The 16,690-nt window shown below is 38.9% G+C and overlaps 1 protein-coding gene across 2 annotated transcripts; it reads right to left on the reverse strand.

The window, feature by feature from the left end:
* Positions 1-1,386: 1,386 nt before the first annotated feature.
* LOC131940364 (uncharacterized) lies at positions 1,387-16,090 on the reverse strand. Of its 2 annotated transcripts, none has more exons than XR_009386543.1 (3): positions 7,298-7,523; positions 5,709-6,172; positions 1,387-5,154 (listed from the first exon to the last, which is right to left on the reverse strand). XR_009386543.1 is itself a non-coding variant. In XM_059298978.1 (3 exons), the coding sequence occupies exons 1-3, from the start codon at positions 15,777-15,779 to the stop codon at positions 5,032-5,034; spliced, it is 891 nt and encodes a 296-aa protein (XP_059154961.1). In that variant the 5' UTR covers positions 15,780-16,090; the 3' UTR covers positions 1,387-5,031. The 2 variants fall into 2 exon arrangements, 1 of the variants encoding a protein (XP_059154961.1); XM_059298978.1 differs by lacking the exon at positions 7,298-7,523 and adding an exon at positions 15,476-16,090.
* Positions 16,091-16,690: the final 600 nt, after the last annotated feature.

The following is a 16,690-nucleotide window of genomic DNA, read 5'->3' on the forward strand; positions in this document are numbered from 1 at the left end:
AAGTAAACAAATAATCAAATTACGTAACTCGTTAATAAAAATTACACAATATAAACAAAGTAATTAAATTAAACAACAAGTAAACAATCAAATTAAACAATTTAAATCAAACAAATAATCAAATTACGTAACTCGTTAATAAAAATTAATTAAAATTTTAAAAACTCATTAAAACTCATTAAAAACACATTAAAATTACGTAACTAGGTAAAAAATTAATTAAAATTTAAAAAACTCATTAAAACTAATTAAAAACTCATTAAAATTACGTAACTAGGTCACTGATTACGTCACAAGGTCACCACCGGTGACCTACTGACCTACTGACCTACTCCCCATCCGCATCCTTGCGCATCCTCCCCATCCCCATCCGCATCCCCATCCCCATCCCCATCCGCATCCCCATCCGGAGTATTTTACTATATGTCTTTGCGCCTGCGGCTCCTTCACCCTGCGCCTGCGCCTGCGGCTGGAGTATTTTACTATATCTCGTTGTCCCTGCGGCGCATCCCCATCCCGAGTATTTTACTATATCTCGTTGTCCCTGCGGCGCCTGCGCATCCCCCTGCGCATCCGAGTATTTTCCTATATATCCTTTGCGCATCCTGGGTGCGCCTGCGCCTGCGGATACTAATCAAAAGGGACCTAATATACTACTCACCTTACTAAAGTCACTTTACTAAAGCCACCTTACTAAAGCCACCTTACTAAAGTCACCTTACTAAAGTCACTTTACTAAAGCCACCTTACTAAAGTCACTTTACTAAAGCCACCTTACTAAAGTCACTTTACTAAAGCCACCTTACTAAAGTAACTTTACTAAAGCCACCTTACTAAAGTCACTTTACTAAAGCCACCTTACTAAAGTCACTTTACTTAAGCCACCTTACTAAAGCCACCTTAACTAAAGCCACCTTACTAAAGCCACCTTAACTAAAGCCACCTTTACTAAAGCCACCTTACTAAAGCCACCTTACTAAAGTCGCTTTACTAAAGCCACCTTTACTAAAGCCACCTTACTAAAGCCACCTTACTAAAGTCGCTTTACTAAAGCCACCTTAACTAAAGACACCATTACTAAAGCCACCTTACTAAAGCCACCTTTACTAAAGCCACCTTACTAAAGCCACCTTAACTAAAGCCACCTTTACTAAAGCCACCTTACTAAAGCCACCTTACTAAAGTCGCTTTACTAAAGCCACCTTTACTAAAGCCACCTTACTAAAGCCACCTTACTAAAGTCGCTTTACTAAAGCCACCTTAACTAAAGACACCATTACTAAAGCCACCTTACTAAAGTCACTTTACTAAAGCCACCTGTATATAGCTGCCGGCACTAAAGACCAAAGAACACAAGAACAAAAGGATGTTTGTTTTCATGTTTTCTTTATTCTGTATTCAAAATCTCAGATTCAAATAAAAATACTGAAAAAATTATATGCAAATGTAAGCAAAATAATTCGTTCAAAAATGTATTCTTCTGACTAGCATAAATGACATTTTAGCACATTTTATTTTCGCTTCCTCCTTCACCATATCACATTCGCACATTCCTGAGGCGTGTTTTAAAAAGAAAAAACGTAACACACTTAGAATCAGCTCAGCTGTCAACTTATTTTACAACGAATGTACAACTCAAGTCATTAAACAAAGTACAACTCAAGTCATTAAATAAAGTACAACTCAAGTTATTAAACAAACACATGAAAATCCTCTCAACATTTTTCGCCGACAGCCTGTCAATAATTTGGTCAATAGACTATGGTTTTGTTCGTGAGCACATTAATACAGTAGGTTGGTTGAATTCCAAGGGGTTATTTAAAACGTCTTCAATCAGCTTTGTTTTGTAACGGTCCACATACATAACTTCAATTTTAACAAGTCGCGTCTAAAATATGACAATTCTCACCTAAAGAATGACTATTCTCTTCTAAAGAAGGACAGATCACTTCTAAAGTAGCAGAACACATCCTCTCGCACAAGAATTGATTGCATAATGAAAAGCTTTGAGCTCAACGTATAACATCATGTCAGATATTGTAAAGTAAACGATCCTCTTTAGACCTAGCGATCCATTGGGCAGATCAAGTAGAATACATATTTCTTGACCTCGGCATATGAAGGGATAATGTGGTCAACTCTATGTCCAGCCGCCTTTAATTTCCCTAACTTAAGAGCTGGGTGAACTCTATACTTTTGGATTAGCAGTCTAGCGCTGTACGGCTAGGCCACTGCGTATCATATAAGAGTGTCGGTCCCTAAAGTGAAATTAAAAGCGCCGTTACAGAACTATCCTGCATTGTAGTTTTTAACAAGAGATTCTCCCTATGATCAACATCCTTATCAAAAAGTGAGCCCTCCTTTTACAAAACTATTTAGTACGCAAAGACAACTCATTTATTTTTAATTATGTAAGCATAAATAATATTCACAAATTATAATGTCAATTGAAACAAGTCAATCAAAGATGCATATGTGTAACACAGTAGATAGGCATGAATTTTGTTAACACTTTAGAACCTGAAAAGTAAGAAGAGAAACAATGAGGTTTTTGTAACCTTTAAATGAACATTTCAGTGAAAAATTACTTTCTTTTTCAAACATTATTGAAAATGTATTTTATTTTAAAACCATAACTAGGTTGTGATTGAGGACGATGCCGTTTTATATTTGGTTGTAATACAAGTTGTCAGAATGTTTTATATTTGGTGTGATTTAGTTGGGAATACAAAAGTTGTCAGAATGTTTTATATTTGGTGTGATTTAGTTGGGAATACAAAAGTTGTCAGAATGTTTTATATTTGGTGTGATTTAGTTGGGAATACAAAAGTTGTCAGAATGTTTTATATTTGGTGTGATTTAGTTGGAAATACAAAAGTTGTCAGAATGTTTTCTATTTCGTGTGATTTAGTTGGGAATACAAAAGTTGTCAGAATGTTTTATATTTGGTGTGATTTAGTTGGGAATACAAAAGTTGTCAGAATGTTTTATATTTGGTGTGATTTAGTTGGGAATACAAAAGTTGTCAGAATGTTTTATATTTGGTGTGATTTAGTTGGGAATACAAAAGTTGTCAGAATGTTTTATATTTGGTGTGATTTAGTTGGGAATACAAAAGTTGTCAGAATGTTTATATTTGGTGTGATTTAGTTGGGAATACAAAAGTTGTCAGAATGTTTTATATTTGGTGTGATTTAGTTGGGAATACAAAAGTTGTCAGAATGTTTTATATTTGGTGTGATTTAGTTGGGAATACAAAAGTTGTCAGAATGTAAAAACCCGTTGGTACATGCGAGCTAGGAATGTAGAACACATTGAAAGACGATCCTCAAAGCCCGACACTAATCTTATGCCACAAGCTTTTGGAGACTCCCTGACAAGCAAAATCTGTTCACTTAGGATCCTGACACATTTGACGACAAAAAAAATAAACAGCCAATTTATATATCTAAAATTATAAATTGACTGCTTTTAAAAATATGATGGTGCAATGTTTTCAAATAAATCATACAAAGTTTATTATACTTAAATCAGTTTTCATGAAGCTTAAATAATACCATCAAGCATAGATCATAGTTTTCATGAAGCTTAAATAATACCATCAAGCATAGATCATACAGTTTTCATGAAGCTTAAATCATACAGCTTTCATGCGAGAAACTAGTTTGTTAGAAAGCTGGAAAAACTGTCAGAGACACCTTACAATAAAGATGTGAAGCTTTTAGTAGTGTGGCATTGTAACATTGAGTAGTGTAGTACTTGAATGTTAGCATTGTAACAATTGTAGCAGGTGATCCAAGAGACGACTGTGAAATGCGGTACCTGCAGTCATTTGTATGTCTTTGATCTGAGTACAGACCGGCGCAAGACCTTCATATGTACAGGGCTAGTAAGAAACCTTTTCTTAAACTATTTGGATAACTGATCTTTACCCAAGTTTCTGGCATTCAAACAGTGCCATTTTTAAAAATGTCGGATGAGACTCAATTAGCGACGTAATTAACAAAACTAATGAGCATAGGGTCAAGCTAGCTGCTCGTGTGATGCTGTCATATGGACTTCTGGTCCAATTGAAGGAGTATAGAGCATCAAATAAAGGTCAAAGGTTTTACTATGATGGAGTCAACAAACGTTTTCAGGGCAAGTTCTAGGATCGTTTCTCTTACAGGCCTGCTCGAGACAGTTAAACAGAGATGATCCTAGTCTTCTAACCAGAGATGATCCTAGTCTTCTAACCAGAGATGATCCTAGTCTTCTAACCAGAGATGATCGTAGTCTTCTAACCAGGACCAAACGTGACCCACTCAGGTGACCTCACTATGTGTGGCTCATTGAGTTGACCTCACTATGTGTGGCTCATTGAGTTGACCTAACTATGTGTGGCTCATTGAGTTGACCTAACTATGTGTGGCTCATTGAGTTGGCAACAAACCGCTCCATTAAAAAGAATGATGAAAGAATCCTGTCTAGAAGTTATCCTCATGAAAGAGTAACCATTGAAAAGTTGTGTTGGTCAAATATAAGAATCACAGCTAGTTGTCCGTTAACAGGAGTTCTATCGTCTAAAAAGTGCTACTGTATGTGACTACGGTATTTTTCTTGAAGTAGAAACAAAGTAGCACTAAGATCTACAGTAGAGATCTGACACCACTAGCCATATTACAAAAAGTCCGGGTGCTATTCACTCATTCCTAGCTGTTGTATGTACAATTTAAATAGCAGTTGTTTAGCAGCTTATTCACAATCCCCAATCAAAGAAATCAGCCTGTTTAAATCGACCTGTCTCTAGCCAACTCTACACTAAACAAACTCCACTGTGACGCTGTATTTATGTAGTTAGTTGTTAACAGACGATAGATCAACCAGTCAAGTCCAGATTAGAAATATTCAACTCTATGCCAGTCACTCAACACTTGTGACTACACACATAGAAGCATCAGCTTGCCATACCGACACACTTATCAAACTGGCCATGCTTGTTTCAGTTCATTCTGTGTTTAGTGCGACACTGCATGGAACACACGATGTGTGTTACCACTGTGTTAAATAGTACAAGAATCTGATGGTTTCACCTCCTACATGCACCATTGTATGTCTCAGGGGGCCAATCATTTCTTGACATAGCTGCCTTTGGATGCTGCACAGTAGCGTCGGCTGGGAAAGACATTTTAAATTTAAATCATTCTCTCATTTCAAGAGATTTTAAAATATCTAGTAGTTGAAAGAAAATCATTTTAAACTTAAATCATTCTCTCATTTCAAGACATTTTAAAATATCTAGTAGTTGAAAGAAAATCATTTTAAACTTCAATCATTCTCTCATTTCAAGAGATTTTAAAATATCTAGTAGTTGAAAGAAAATCATTTTAAACTTCAATCATTCTCTCATTTCAAGAGATTTTAAAATATCTAGTAGTTGAAAGAAAATCATTTTAAACTTAAATCATTCTCTCATTTCAAGAGATTTTAAAATATCTAGTAGTTGAAAGAAAATCATTTTAAACTTAAATCATTCTTTCATTTCAAGAGATTTTAAAATATCTAGTAGTTGAAAGAAAATCATTTTAAACTTAAATCATTCTCTCATTTCAAGAGATTTTAAAATATCTAGTAGTTGAAAGTAAATCATTTTAAAAATATTCTCTTACAAAATGCAAGCTACCTTAGACATTTGACAGAAGAATGGAGAGACTCATGATGGAACTCACCTCTTTTTCCCTTAATCTCGAATCCAAATTGTCGCCCACTTCCCTCAGCATATCTACAATACTCCTGACTGCCTCGCTCTCCTGGGGGACCTGGGGGGAGGGGCGCCTCCTGTCTGAAGGCCCATATGACATCAAAATGTCGGAGTCTACAGGTGCATTGTGGTCCTGGACAGACACCTGCCCAACGGTCGGGCCACACATCCTGCTCTCTACCAACTGCTGACTGTCCCCGCTGGTCGGTGGATGTGTTGGCTGGTGTGACCTCTGGTGTGACCTCTGGTGTGACCTCTGGTGTGACCCCCGGCTGTGCTCAACTTGCGAAGCTGCCTGGCGAGCACAGTGACAAGGACAGACGAGGGGGTTCACTGGGGCCACTCTGGTGAAAGCCTCAGGCACTTCTCTAGACGCGCCAGCAACGAGATCAGGCAGGCCAAAACGTTTGGTTTGTCTTCCACGAGGCAACTCTGTGAAAACAAGATTTCAGTCAGTTACTTCGTAATCTGGTCAAACAGTGCAGTGGTGCCACTAGGTAGGGTGACACCTGCTGCTGTACCTCGAAGTGTCACAGATATAAATCTCATGTACTAAAACTAGAGGTACTTTGGTGTCATCCCTTTGAGTATGTTATATGAATCTCATGTACTAAAACTAGAGGTACTTTGGTGTCATCCCTTTGAGTATGTTATATGAATCTCATGTACTAAAACTAGAGGTACTTTGGTGTCATCCCTTTGAGTATGTTATATAAATCTCATGTACTAAAACTAGAGGTACTTTGGTGTCACCCCTTTGAGTATGTTATATAAATCTCATGTACTAAAACTAGAGGTACTTTGGTGTCATCCCTTTGAGTATGTTATCTTCCCCGAATGGTGTATACAACTTAAAAGTTGTTCAACGAAATGGTAAAAGCCGATCTCTCTCGTGTTACCCACTTGAATGGCGTTTCCTGGTGTCCCCCCCCCCCTCCCTCAGCTTTGTGATGCTAATTAATCTATGCATGAATTTTATTTGAAATCCAGTTTAACGTCAGTGTTTCTTTCAGACTTTTTTCTCCGGAGGGGCACTTGAAATTTTCGGTGAAGGGGGGCCGACACTGGTAAAAGTATACATTTTCTATATAAATTCCATTTCGTTCGGGCGGTTTTCGGGGGGGGGGGGGGGGGGCTATGCTTGGAAGAAACTCTGTTAATAGTTAATTTGTGCAATATTTTCCTTCTTATGTTAATTATTAGAAGTCACAATGTCGGTGGGGGGGGGGAGCAAATACATGTTTTTTCTAAATCTACTTTTTATTTCATAAACCTCAACATCATCTCATATACTGTGATGATTGTAAACATCAGCACATAATGAGTGCCCATTTATACCTAACATCCGTTAAAGAGCAGCCTAACAAAAAATCCACTCAGAATAAAGTTCACGCAGTAGGAATGAATTGGAAATGTAATCATGTTTTGAAATTCACAAAACGTAGACAGTAACTATCGCATTAAAAATAATCCAGTTATGAATTCACAAACCTTTGAAAAAAACAAAAGCAAATGATGAGAGATTTATAAAATAATAAACTGCGTCAACAATCTTACATTTCCCATCCAGACGGCTGGTCCTCTCATCCTACGACTACAAGACAATGTTCTAGACTGCCGCCACACTTTGTTTCACGCGATCGTTCAAATCAAGTTGACTGTTTTCAAATTTGGTGGACTTGTGTTGAACGCGACGTCTACTTATACTGCGAACTCTGGTCTCATATAACAACCAATCAGAAAGCGAATGTCTGATATTATTATTAGGTAAGCAGGTCAATGATGGCGTCCTTGCTTGTAACCAAAATAGTGGCGCTAAGAGTGTGTAGTTTACTCACAAGTAAAGAGACACAGATTCTAATGACACACCATCCACTGGCGCGTAGCAGGAACATCAACTGACATCATGTTTTAAAATTACTAGGTGGTGTAACCAGCTCATAGAATTAGATCAGTTCGGGAATTCCCAGCAGCTTTGTTGACAAACGCAGTAAGCAACACAATCTAATTTAGATCTATACGGCATAGGAATTCTAATTTTAGAATTTATACGGCACACGAATCCTAACTTAGAAAGCATATTTTTAAAAGAAAGAACCACCTCATATTGGATGTCTGAGGTTCATGTTCAAGACGGATGTCTGAGGTTCATGTTCAAGACGGATGTCTGAGGTTCATGTTCAAGACGGAAGTAGAACTTTGTTATTCACACCTCATAGACTCCCCCTTGTTAGGTTACGTCATCATTGCCAGCAAATTAAAAAAGTAGCAAACGTTAGCTCCGACTTAATGTTGATTACAGATAGCAAACGTTAGCTCCAACTTATTTGTTGATTACAGATAGCAAACGTTAGCTCCGACTTAATGTTGATTACAGATAGCAAACGTTAGCTCCAACTTAATGTTGATTACAGATAGCAAACGTTAGCTCCAACTTAATGTTGATTACAGATAGCAAACGTTAGCTCCGACTTAATGTTGATTACAGATAGCAAACGTTAGCTCCGACTTAATGTTGATTACAGATAGCAAACGTTAGCTCCGACTTAATGTTGATTACAGATAGCAAACGTTAGCTCAAACTTAATGTTGATTACAGATAGCAAACGTTAGCTCCGACTTAATGTTGATTACAGATAGCAAACGTTAGCTCCAACTTAATGTTGATTACAGATAGCAAACGTTAGCTCCAACTTAATGTTGATTACAGATAGCAAACGTTAGCTCCGACTTAATGTTGATTACAGATAGCAAACGTTAGCTCCGACTTAATGTTGATTACAGATAGCAAACGTTAGCTCCAACTTATTTGTTGATTACAGATAGCAAACGTTAGCTCCGACTTAATGTTGATTACAGATAGCAAACGTTAGCTCCAACTTATTTGTTGATTACAGATAGCAAACGTTAGCTCCGACTTAATGTTGATTACAGATAGCAAACGTTAGCTCCGACTTAATGTTGATTACAGATAGCAAACGTTAGCTCCGACTTAATGTTGATTACAGATAGCAAACGTTAGCTCCGACTTATTTGTTGATTACAGATAGCAAACTTTAGCTCCGACTTAATGTTGATTACAGATAGCAAACGTTAGCTCCGACTTATTTGTTGATTACAGATAGCAAACGTTAGCTCCGACTTAATGTTGATTACAGATAGCAAACGTTAGCTCCGACTTAATGTTGATTACAGATAGCAAACGTTAGCTCCGACTTAATGTTGATTACAGATAGCAAACGTTAGCTCCGACTTAATGTTGATTACAGATAGCAAACGTTAGCTCCGACTTAATGTTGATTACAGATAGCAAACGTTAGCTCCGACTTAATGTTGATTACAGATAGCAAACGTTAGCTCCGACTTAATGTTGATTACAGATAGCAAACGTTAGCTCCGACTTAATGTTGATTACAGATAGCAAACGTTAGCTCCGACTTAATGTTGATTACAGATAGCAAACGTTAGCTCCGACTTAATGTTGATTACAGATAGCAAACGTTAGCTCCGACTTAATGTTGATTACAGATAGCAAACGTTAGCTCCGACTTAATGTTGATTACAGATAGCAAACGTTAGCTCCGACTTATTTGTTGATTACAGATAGCAAACGTTAGCTCCGACTTAATGTTGATTACAGATAGCAAACGTTATCTCCGACGTAATTATGATTACAGTTGCAGACTATTACAGATAGCAAACAGTAGCAGACGATAGCAACAGTTCAAGTCAACTCTCTGCTCTAATTGTTGGGACCTTATCACATAGGACTCGTGACGTAATCAATAAGACGACAGAGGCTAATCATGTACCTTTAATTGTTTACGTATTTGAAAGAATTATCAATTAAATAACATTTTTTGTTAGCTAAGTATTATATTCTGTCTACTTGTATCATTTTATTATTGTATGTTTTCATTAGTCTCCAAAAGTTCTTTCAACAAGTATATATATATATATATATATATATATATATATATGTGTGTGTGTGTGTGTGTGTGTGTGTGTATGTGTGTCTGTGTGTCTGTGTGGCTAGAAACCTAACAGTAGTGGTGAGAGGATCATTGTCTACAGGTGGGTTGTTCAATACAGGTAAAAATAAGCCATCGATTGCTCGCCTCACTCTCCAGTTTTTCAGCCAATCAGTGAGACTGTCCAATGTTAGCTGGGTGAGACTGTCCCATGTTAGCTGGGACCAAAATAACCAAAACATGATTTCTTGTGCCACTCAACTAATGAAACCAGTACAAACGACGATAGTGTCTTCTTCACCTGTTACTGATCTCTCTTATTAAAGAGTTAGTGATTGCACTGCAGTTTTTGTTGTTTTTAAAATGATTTGACACCAGTTTCTTTAGACCTTCAGATATCAAGTGGATGAGGTGGAATCCATGGTTATACATGCGGTGCGAGCATAAAAGTCGAAGACAATAGGCTTAGTTTAAACCAGCAGATAAGTGGACTTAACATATTGTGATGTTTGAAAAAGTTGAATCCACGAACAAGCTAGACAGGACGTTTCCACAAGATCCCATCCACAGCTCGGTCTGCTATATCCACTACTAGACTCATCGAGCGACGTGAATTCAGTCACCGTGACTAATGCGATGCGTTGAAACAGTGTCCTTCAAACCACAATGAACAATACCTAGGCAACGCAATAAGGACAAGGATTTGACGCGCGTGCACGCATGCGCATTTAACGTTTGCAAGATAGGGCGGTGACCGCGGCAGTAGCGGAACTTTATTTACCACCTGATCAAGTTGAATTCACACTCCGTCTTTTATTATTGTTTACAGAGGACTCTGTACAACCACACGAGAAAATGCTTTTATAGGGCTGTGGTAGTGTTGTGTTCGTGACCTCACCCCGACCCCAGCTGTAGTATTGTGACCTCCGGTTTTTGTTGTAAATATCAAAGAACATAGAAGGCATGAAATAGCACGGTGGCTCACTTCTGTGACCAGAACACACATGGGGACATGGGCGAGGTTGTAATCTAGCATTGTCGTAGCATACTTTTGGCATTTGAAAAGAAATATTAAAATCATGTACATTTCCATTAAAGAAATATAGAAATCATGTACATTTCCATTAAAGAAATGTAGAAATCATGTACATTTCCATTAAAGAAATGTAGAAATCATGTACATTTCCATTAAAGAAATGTAGAAATCATGTACATTTCCATTACAGGTCTAACTAAAGGACATATAGCATGTAGAATTTCACGGAGCCAGTTTGAGATGGGAGGGGGGGGGGGACGAGAGCTGAGGGCCCAAAGTCTTATGAGATGTGATGATGGGGTCGAGTATTAGCTCAAATAGTTACATCGTACATGGATAACCCCTCACCGGATGTAGGAAACGATGGCTGTTTTGCCTGACGCGAGTTTACTGGATACCACACAAGACGTATGTTTGTAGCAGTGAAAAGGTTAAAGACACGAGACTTGAATCAACTCAAAGACCACCTGTGTTGGAGGTGGGGGGACAGGGGTGGACTGGTCCGTCGGTTTACCGGGAAAAATCCCGGTTGGTCCTCAGGTAAAAAATCCCAGTTGGTCCTCAGGTAAAAAATCCCGGTTGGTCCTCAGGTAAAAAATCCCGGTTGGTCCTCAGGTGAAAAATCCAAGTTGGTCCTCAGGTAAAAAATCCCGGTTGGTCCTCAGGTAAAAAATCCCGGTTGGTCATCAGGTAAAAAAAATCCCGGTTGGTCCTCAGGTAAAAAATCCCGGTTGGTCCTCAGGTAAAAAATCCCGGTTGGTCCTCAGGTAAAAAATCCCGGTTGGTCCTCAGGTAAAAAAAATCCCGGTTGGTCCTCAGGTAAAAAATCCCGGTTGGTCCTCAGGTAAAAAATCCCGGTTGGTCCTCAGGTAAAAAATCCCGGTTGGTCCTCAGGTAAAAAATCCCGGTTGGTCATCAGGTAAAAAAAATCCCGGTTGGTCCTCAGGTAAAAAATCAGAAAAAAAAATCCCGGTTGGTCCTCAGGTAAAAAATCCCAGTTGGTCCTCAGGTAAAAAATCCCGGTTGGTCCTCAGGTAAAAAATCCCAGTTGGCCCTCAGGTAAAAAATCCCAGTTGGTCCTCAGGTAAAAAATCAGAAAAAAAAATCCCGGTTGGTCCTCAGGTAAAAAATCCCAGTTGGTCCTCAGGTAAAAAATCCCAGTTGGTCCTCAGGTAAAAAATCCCGGTTGGTCCTCAGGTAAAAAATCCCGGTTGGTCCTCAGGTGAAAAATCCCAGTTGGTCCTCAGGTAAAAAATCCCGGTTGGTCCTCAGGTAAAAAATCCCGGTTGGTCATCAGGTAAAAAAAATCCCGGTTGGTCCTCAGGTAAAAAATCAGAAAAAAAAATCCCGGTTGGTCCTCAGGTAAAAAATCCCAGTTGGTCCTCAGGTAAAAAATCCCGGTTGGTCCTCAGGTAAAAAATCCCAGTTGGCCCTCAGGTAAAAAATCCCAGTTGGTCCTCAGGTAAAAAATCAGAAAAAAAAATCCCGGTTGGTCCTCAGGTAAAAAATCCCAGTTGGTCCTCAGGTAAAAAATCCCGGTTGGTCCTCAGGTAAAAAATCCCAGTTGGTCCTCAGGTAAAAAATCCCAGTTGGTCCTCAGGTAAAAAATCCCAGTTGGTCCTCAGGTAAAAAATCCCAGTTGGTCCTCAGGTAAAAAATCCCAGTTGGTCCTCAGGTAAAAAATCCCGGTTGGTCCTCAGGTAAAAAATCCCAGTTGGTCCTCAGGTAAAAAATCCCAGTTGGTCCTCAGGTAAAAAATCCCAGTTGGTCCTCAGATAAAAAATCCCAGTTGGTCCTCAGGTAAAAAATCCCAGTTGGCCCTCAGGTAAAAAATCCCAGTTGGTCCTCAGGTAAAAAATCCCAGTTGGTCCTCAGATAAAAAATCCCAGTTGGTCCTCAGGTAAAAAATCCCAGTTGGCCCTCAGGTAAAAAATCCCAGTTGGTCCTCAGGTAAAAAATCCCGGTTGGTCCTCAGGTAAAAAATCCCAGTTGGTCCTCAGGTAAAAAATCCCAGTTGGTCCTCAGGTAAAAAATCCCAGTTGGTCCTCAGGTAAAAAATCCCAGTTGGTCCTCAGGTAAAAAATCCCAGTTGGTCCTCGGGTAAAAAAAAAAAAAAGAACCGTGCTGTACTAGGTCTTTTGGTGCTTTGATTTAAAAAAAAATATGGCGCGAATTTCCATCAAGCTGAGGACGATCATATCATTAGGTTTGATGGCGTGGGGGGGGGGGGGGGGGGGATGCACAGTGAAAATTTCAATCGGGAGTTGGGAAACCTTTTAAAATGTCCCGGGCCCCTTTGGCACAGCCAGTCCACCCCTGGGAGAGGGCAAGGTTAACGACACGTGACTTGATGGACTAAAGACCATGTGTGTTGGTGGAGAGAGGGGTTCAACCATGTGTCTTGGTGGAGAGAGGGGTTCAACCATGTGTCTTGGTGGAGAGAGGGGTTCAACCATGTGTCTTGGTGGAGAGAGGGGTTCAGCCATGTGTCTTGGTGGAGAGAGGGGTTCAACCATGTGTCTTGGTGGAGAGAGGGGTTCAACCATTGTGTCTTGGTGGAGAGAGGGGTTCAGCCATGTGTCTTGGTGGAGAGAGGGGTTCAACTCGACGGTTAATCATCAGTCATCAGTAAAAAGAATAATTCCGTAATTAATTTAAATGTTTATAGATAAAAATAAAAAATGACTTCAACAGTGTGTAGTGCATCTAAGGCAAACAAAAGTAGGCATATTTCAGTGCCATTTATTTATGTTTAAATCTAGGTTAAACCAAAGAAGATTTCGACAATGATAACTTTGAAAACAAATAACATAAATTATAAAACTATAACATAGGTCTACATCTAGTTTATCCTATACCCCTTTCTGTATACATTTGTACCTATTTCATGCACAAAGAGCAGTCAATATTTACCCGATTCAAATCGGATTGTGTATGCTGATACCCAAATCTAACATTGATACTATATTTAGCAACAACGTAGAGTAGCAAGTCGATAGCGAGGCACGATAGATTCAGATCTAGTAAGTTTCCATTCAACTCGTTTCTTTTCTATGTGTATGTGGTGATGAGACAAGCATATGACGGCACTTGCACAGCGGTGGGGGAGAGGGGGGGGGGAGAGAGGTGAGACGCTTCTAGGCAATACGTCATTACGGAAATCCCCAAAGTATCAAGTCGTGAATCAATGAGTGTGAAACTATTTTAGGAACAACTTCAATACATCTCTTTATTTAATTTCGGAAGTGATTTTCCCTAATCTGACTAACGGGCCTCGGCAATAAGCGGACATTACAAGTAGAAAAATTCGATCGATGATTGATCGAATGTGTCAGTCATTGAATTTTGTTTATAGTGCATTGTCCTAAATAAAAGATAACGTTTAATCGATCGCTGTTTAAATCTTTAAGACAGATTCTAAACTTTTAACGTTATAATGTCAAACCGACTTTTTTTTAAATCAGAGAATAAAGGCTTATATGTGTGCCTCTATATTTTTTTATTTGTGTTTAGTGTAAGAAAATAAAACAATAAAAATAATGTTTCATGCTCAGACTGAGCAATCGTTATTCATATTGTGCATGTGGGTGTTGTGGATGTTGGTATCAAGATTCTCACTCGCTCACACACTGTCTAGCAGAAATTGTTTTGTGTTAGCCTCAAGCACTCATCAGTGATATGATATTGTGTGTGTGTGTGTGTGTGTGTGTGAGCTCAAGCACTCATCAGTGATACGATATTGTGTGTGTGTGTGTGTGTGTGTGTGTGTGTGTGTGAGCTCAAGCACTCATCAGTGATACGATATTTTCTGTGTGTGTGTGTGTGTGTGAGCTCAAGCACTCATCAGTGATACGATATTTTCTGTGTGTGTGTGTGTGTGTGTGAGCTCAAGCACTCATCAGTGATATGATATTGTGTGAGTGTGTGTGTGTGTGTGTGAGAGAGAGAGAGCTCAAGCACTCATCAGTGATATGATATTGTGTGTGTGTGTGTGTGTGTGTGAGCTCAAGCACTCATCAGTGATATGATATTGTGTGAGTGTGTGTGTGTGTGTGTGAGAGAGAGAGAGCTCAAGCACTCATCAGTAATATGATATTTTCTGTGTGTGGGTGTGAGCGCGCGCTCCTTCATGTTACGCTAGTAGAGGTTCTATTATAATACATTTGTAGATTGTAAAAATGTATTAACTAACTCCCAGTTTTAAGCGCTCTATCGAATTAACTTTTCTGTTGAGGCCTTTGGAAGAATGAGTTATAGAAATGATTTGTACAAAGAAAACAGATACATCTATTACAACAAGCAGACCTAGCTATATGTATATATATATATATATATACATATATATATATATATATATATATATATATATATATATATATATATATATATACATTGCGCTTCTCTGCTAATTTAAAAGTGTGCTATTTAGTTTAATATGTAGGAGATTGGGAAGAAATGTGTTAAGAAAAAGTGTGAAATTTACCTTGTAGGATATTGGAAAGAAATGTGTTAAGAAAAAGTGTGAAATTTACCTTGTAGGATATTGGAAAGAAATGTGTTAAGAAAAAGTGTGAAATTTACCTTGTAGGATATTGGAAAGAAATGTGTTAAGAAAAAGTGTGAAATTTACCTTGTAGGAGATTGGGAAGAAATGTGTTAAGAAATAATGTGAAATTTACCTTGTAGGAGGTTGGGAAGAAATGTGTTAAGAAAAAGTGTGAAATTTACCTTGTAGGAGATCTGGGAGGAATTGCTTTGGTTGAGTAGGCTCGGCTAAGGTAAGGTCGGCTATGGTAAGCTGGCGTCCACACGATCTTTTCAAGCAAACGAGTAGTCTGCGAAGTAGGTGTAACAAGCCCTCCACACCGTCACAGACCAGAATAAAAAATGTTTGTCCTTGGCACCGGCCATGGGTCACCAGGGACAGGATATCTTTAGCTCCGCTCCATTGCCGCTCCATCTGGCCAGTTCCTTGACTGGCCAGTGTCAGTCTGGCATGGCTGGATGACAACTCCACGTCAACAATGTCCATTGTCAACACAGCAAGCTTGAAAATTTAAACACTGTTCAGTATACACAACATTATCATTATGCTAAAATACACTTTTTTTTAATAATCTACACAATGGTTCATACCAGGATAATATACAGGGATTTAAAATTTTTTAACTTGCATTCAGTGTATCTTTTTATTAGCAATAGTAAGCTATTATTTTTTTATTTTTGAATCGAATGCAGCACATCAGCTTCTGGTATTGACGAAATGGTTGAGAGCCATTATAAAATGTGTAGCGTTTAACGGATATTTACAACAACAAAAAAGCGGAGCGTTGACTGTCTGCGCACACGTGCGGACTTGTTTTGTTTTTCTTTGTAGTAGAGCGAGAGAAATCCGCCGCTTCTCTCCCGCCTGCTGCCGTAATGTTTACCTTGGTGGCGGCCAATCAAATGTCGCCATCGACCGTGGGAACAAAAATAACCAATGAAACCCGCGCGCGACGCCTGGCAATAATAGACGATGACGAATAATGAGCCAATGAGCAAGAACGTGAATTTACTAGTCTAGTCATATCACTAAATCTTACTTCATATGCAAGAGATTGTAGATTTGCAATTTTGATGTCAAGTATAAATTATGTGACCAGTTGGAGATACAGAATAGTTTAAGGCTTCTGCGGTCTTAATTATTAGCCCCCGCCATTGAGCTTCAACTACCCTGCGGTCCGAACTTTAAAAACCAGCGCTCTCTTCCTGACCACGGCGTCTCTTGCTGAGATCTTTCTTTTGGCGTGGAAATACCTCCCCCCCACCCCGCTATTATTTGAATGATGTCTAGGTCAGCGTGAACCTCATAGACCTTACAGCTTGGAGAGTACTGCTTCAGCAGCTGGAGAGTACTGCTTCAGCAGCTGGAGAGTACTGCTTCTGCAGCTGGAGAGTACT

This window comes from Physella acuta, unplaced genomic scaffold (genome assembly GCF_028476545.2).
Source record: "Physella acuta isolate Inbredline_101_S28 unplaced genomic scaffold, ASM2847654v3 ptg000021l, whole genome shotgun sequence".
Classification (NCBI taxonomy): Eukaryota; Metazoa; Mollusca; class Gastropoda; family Physidae; genus Physella; species Physella acuta.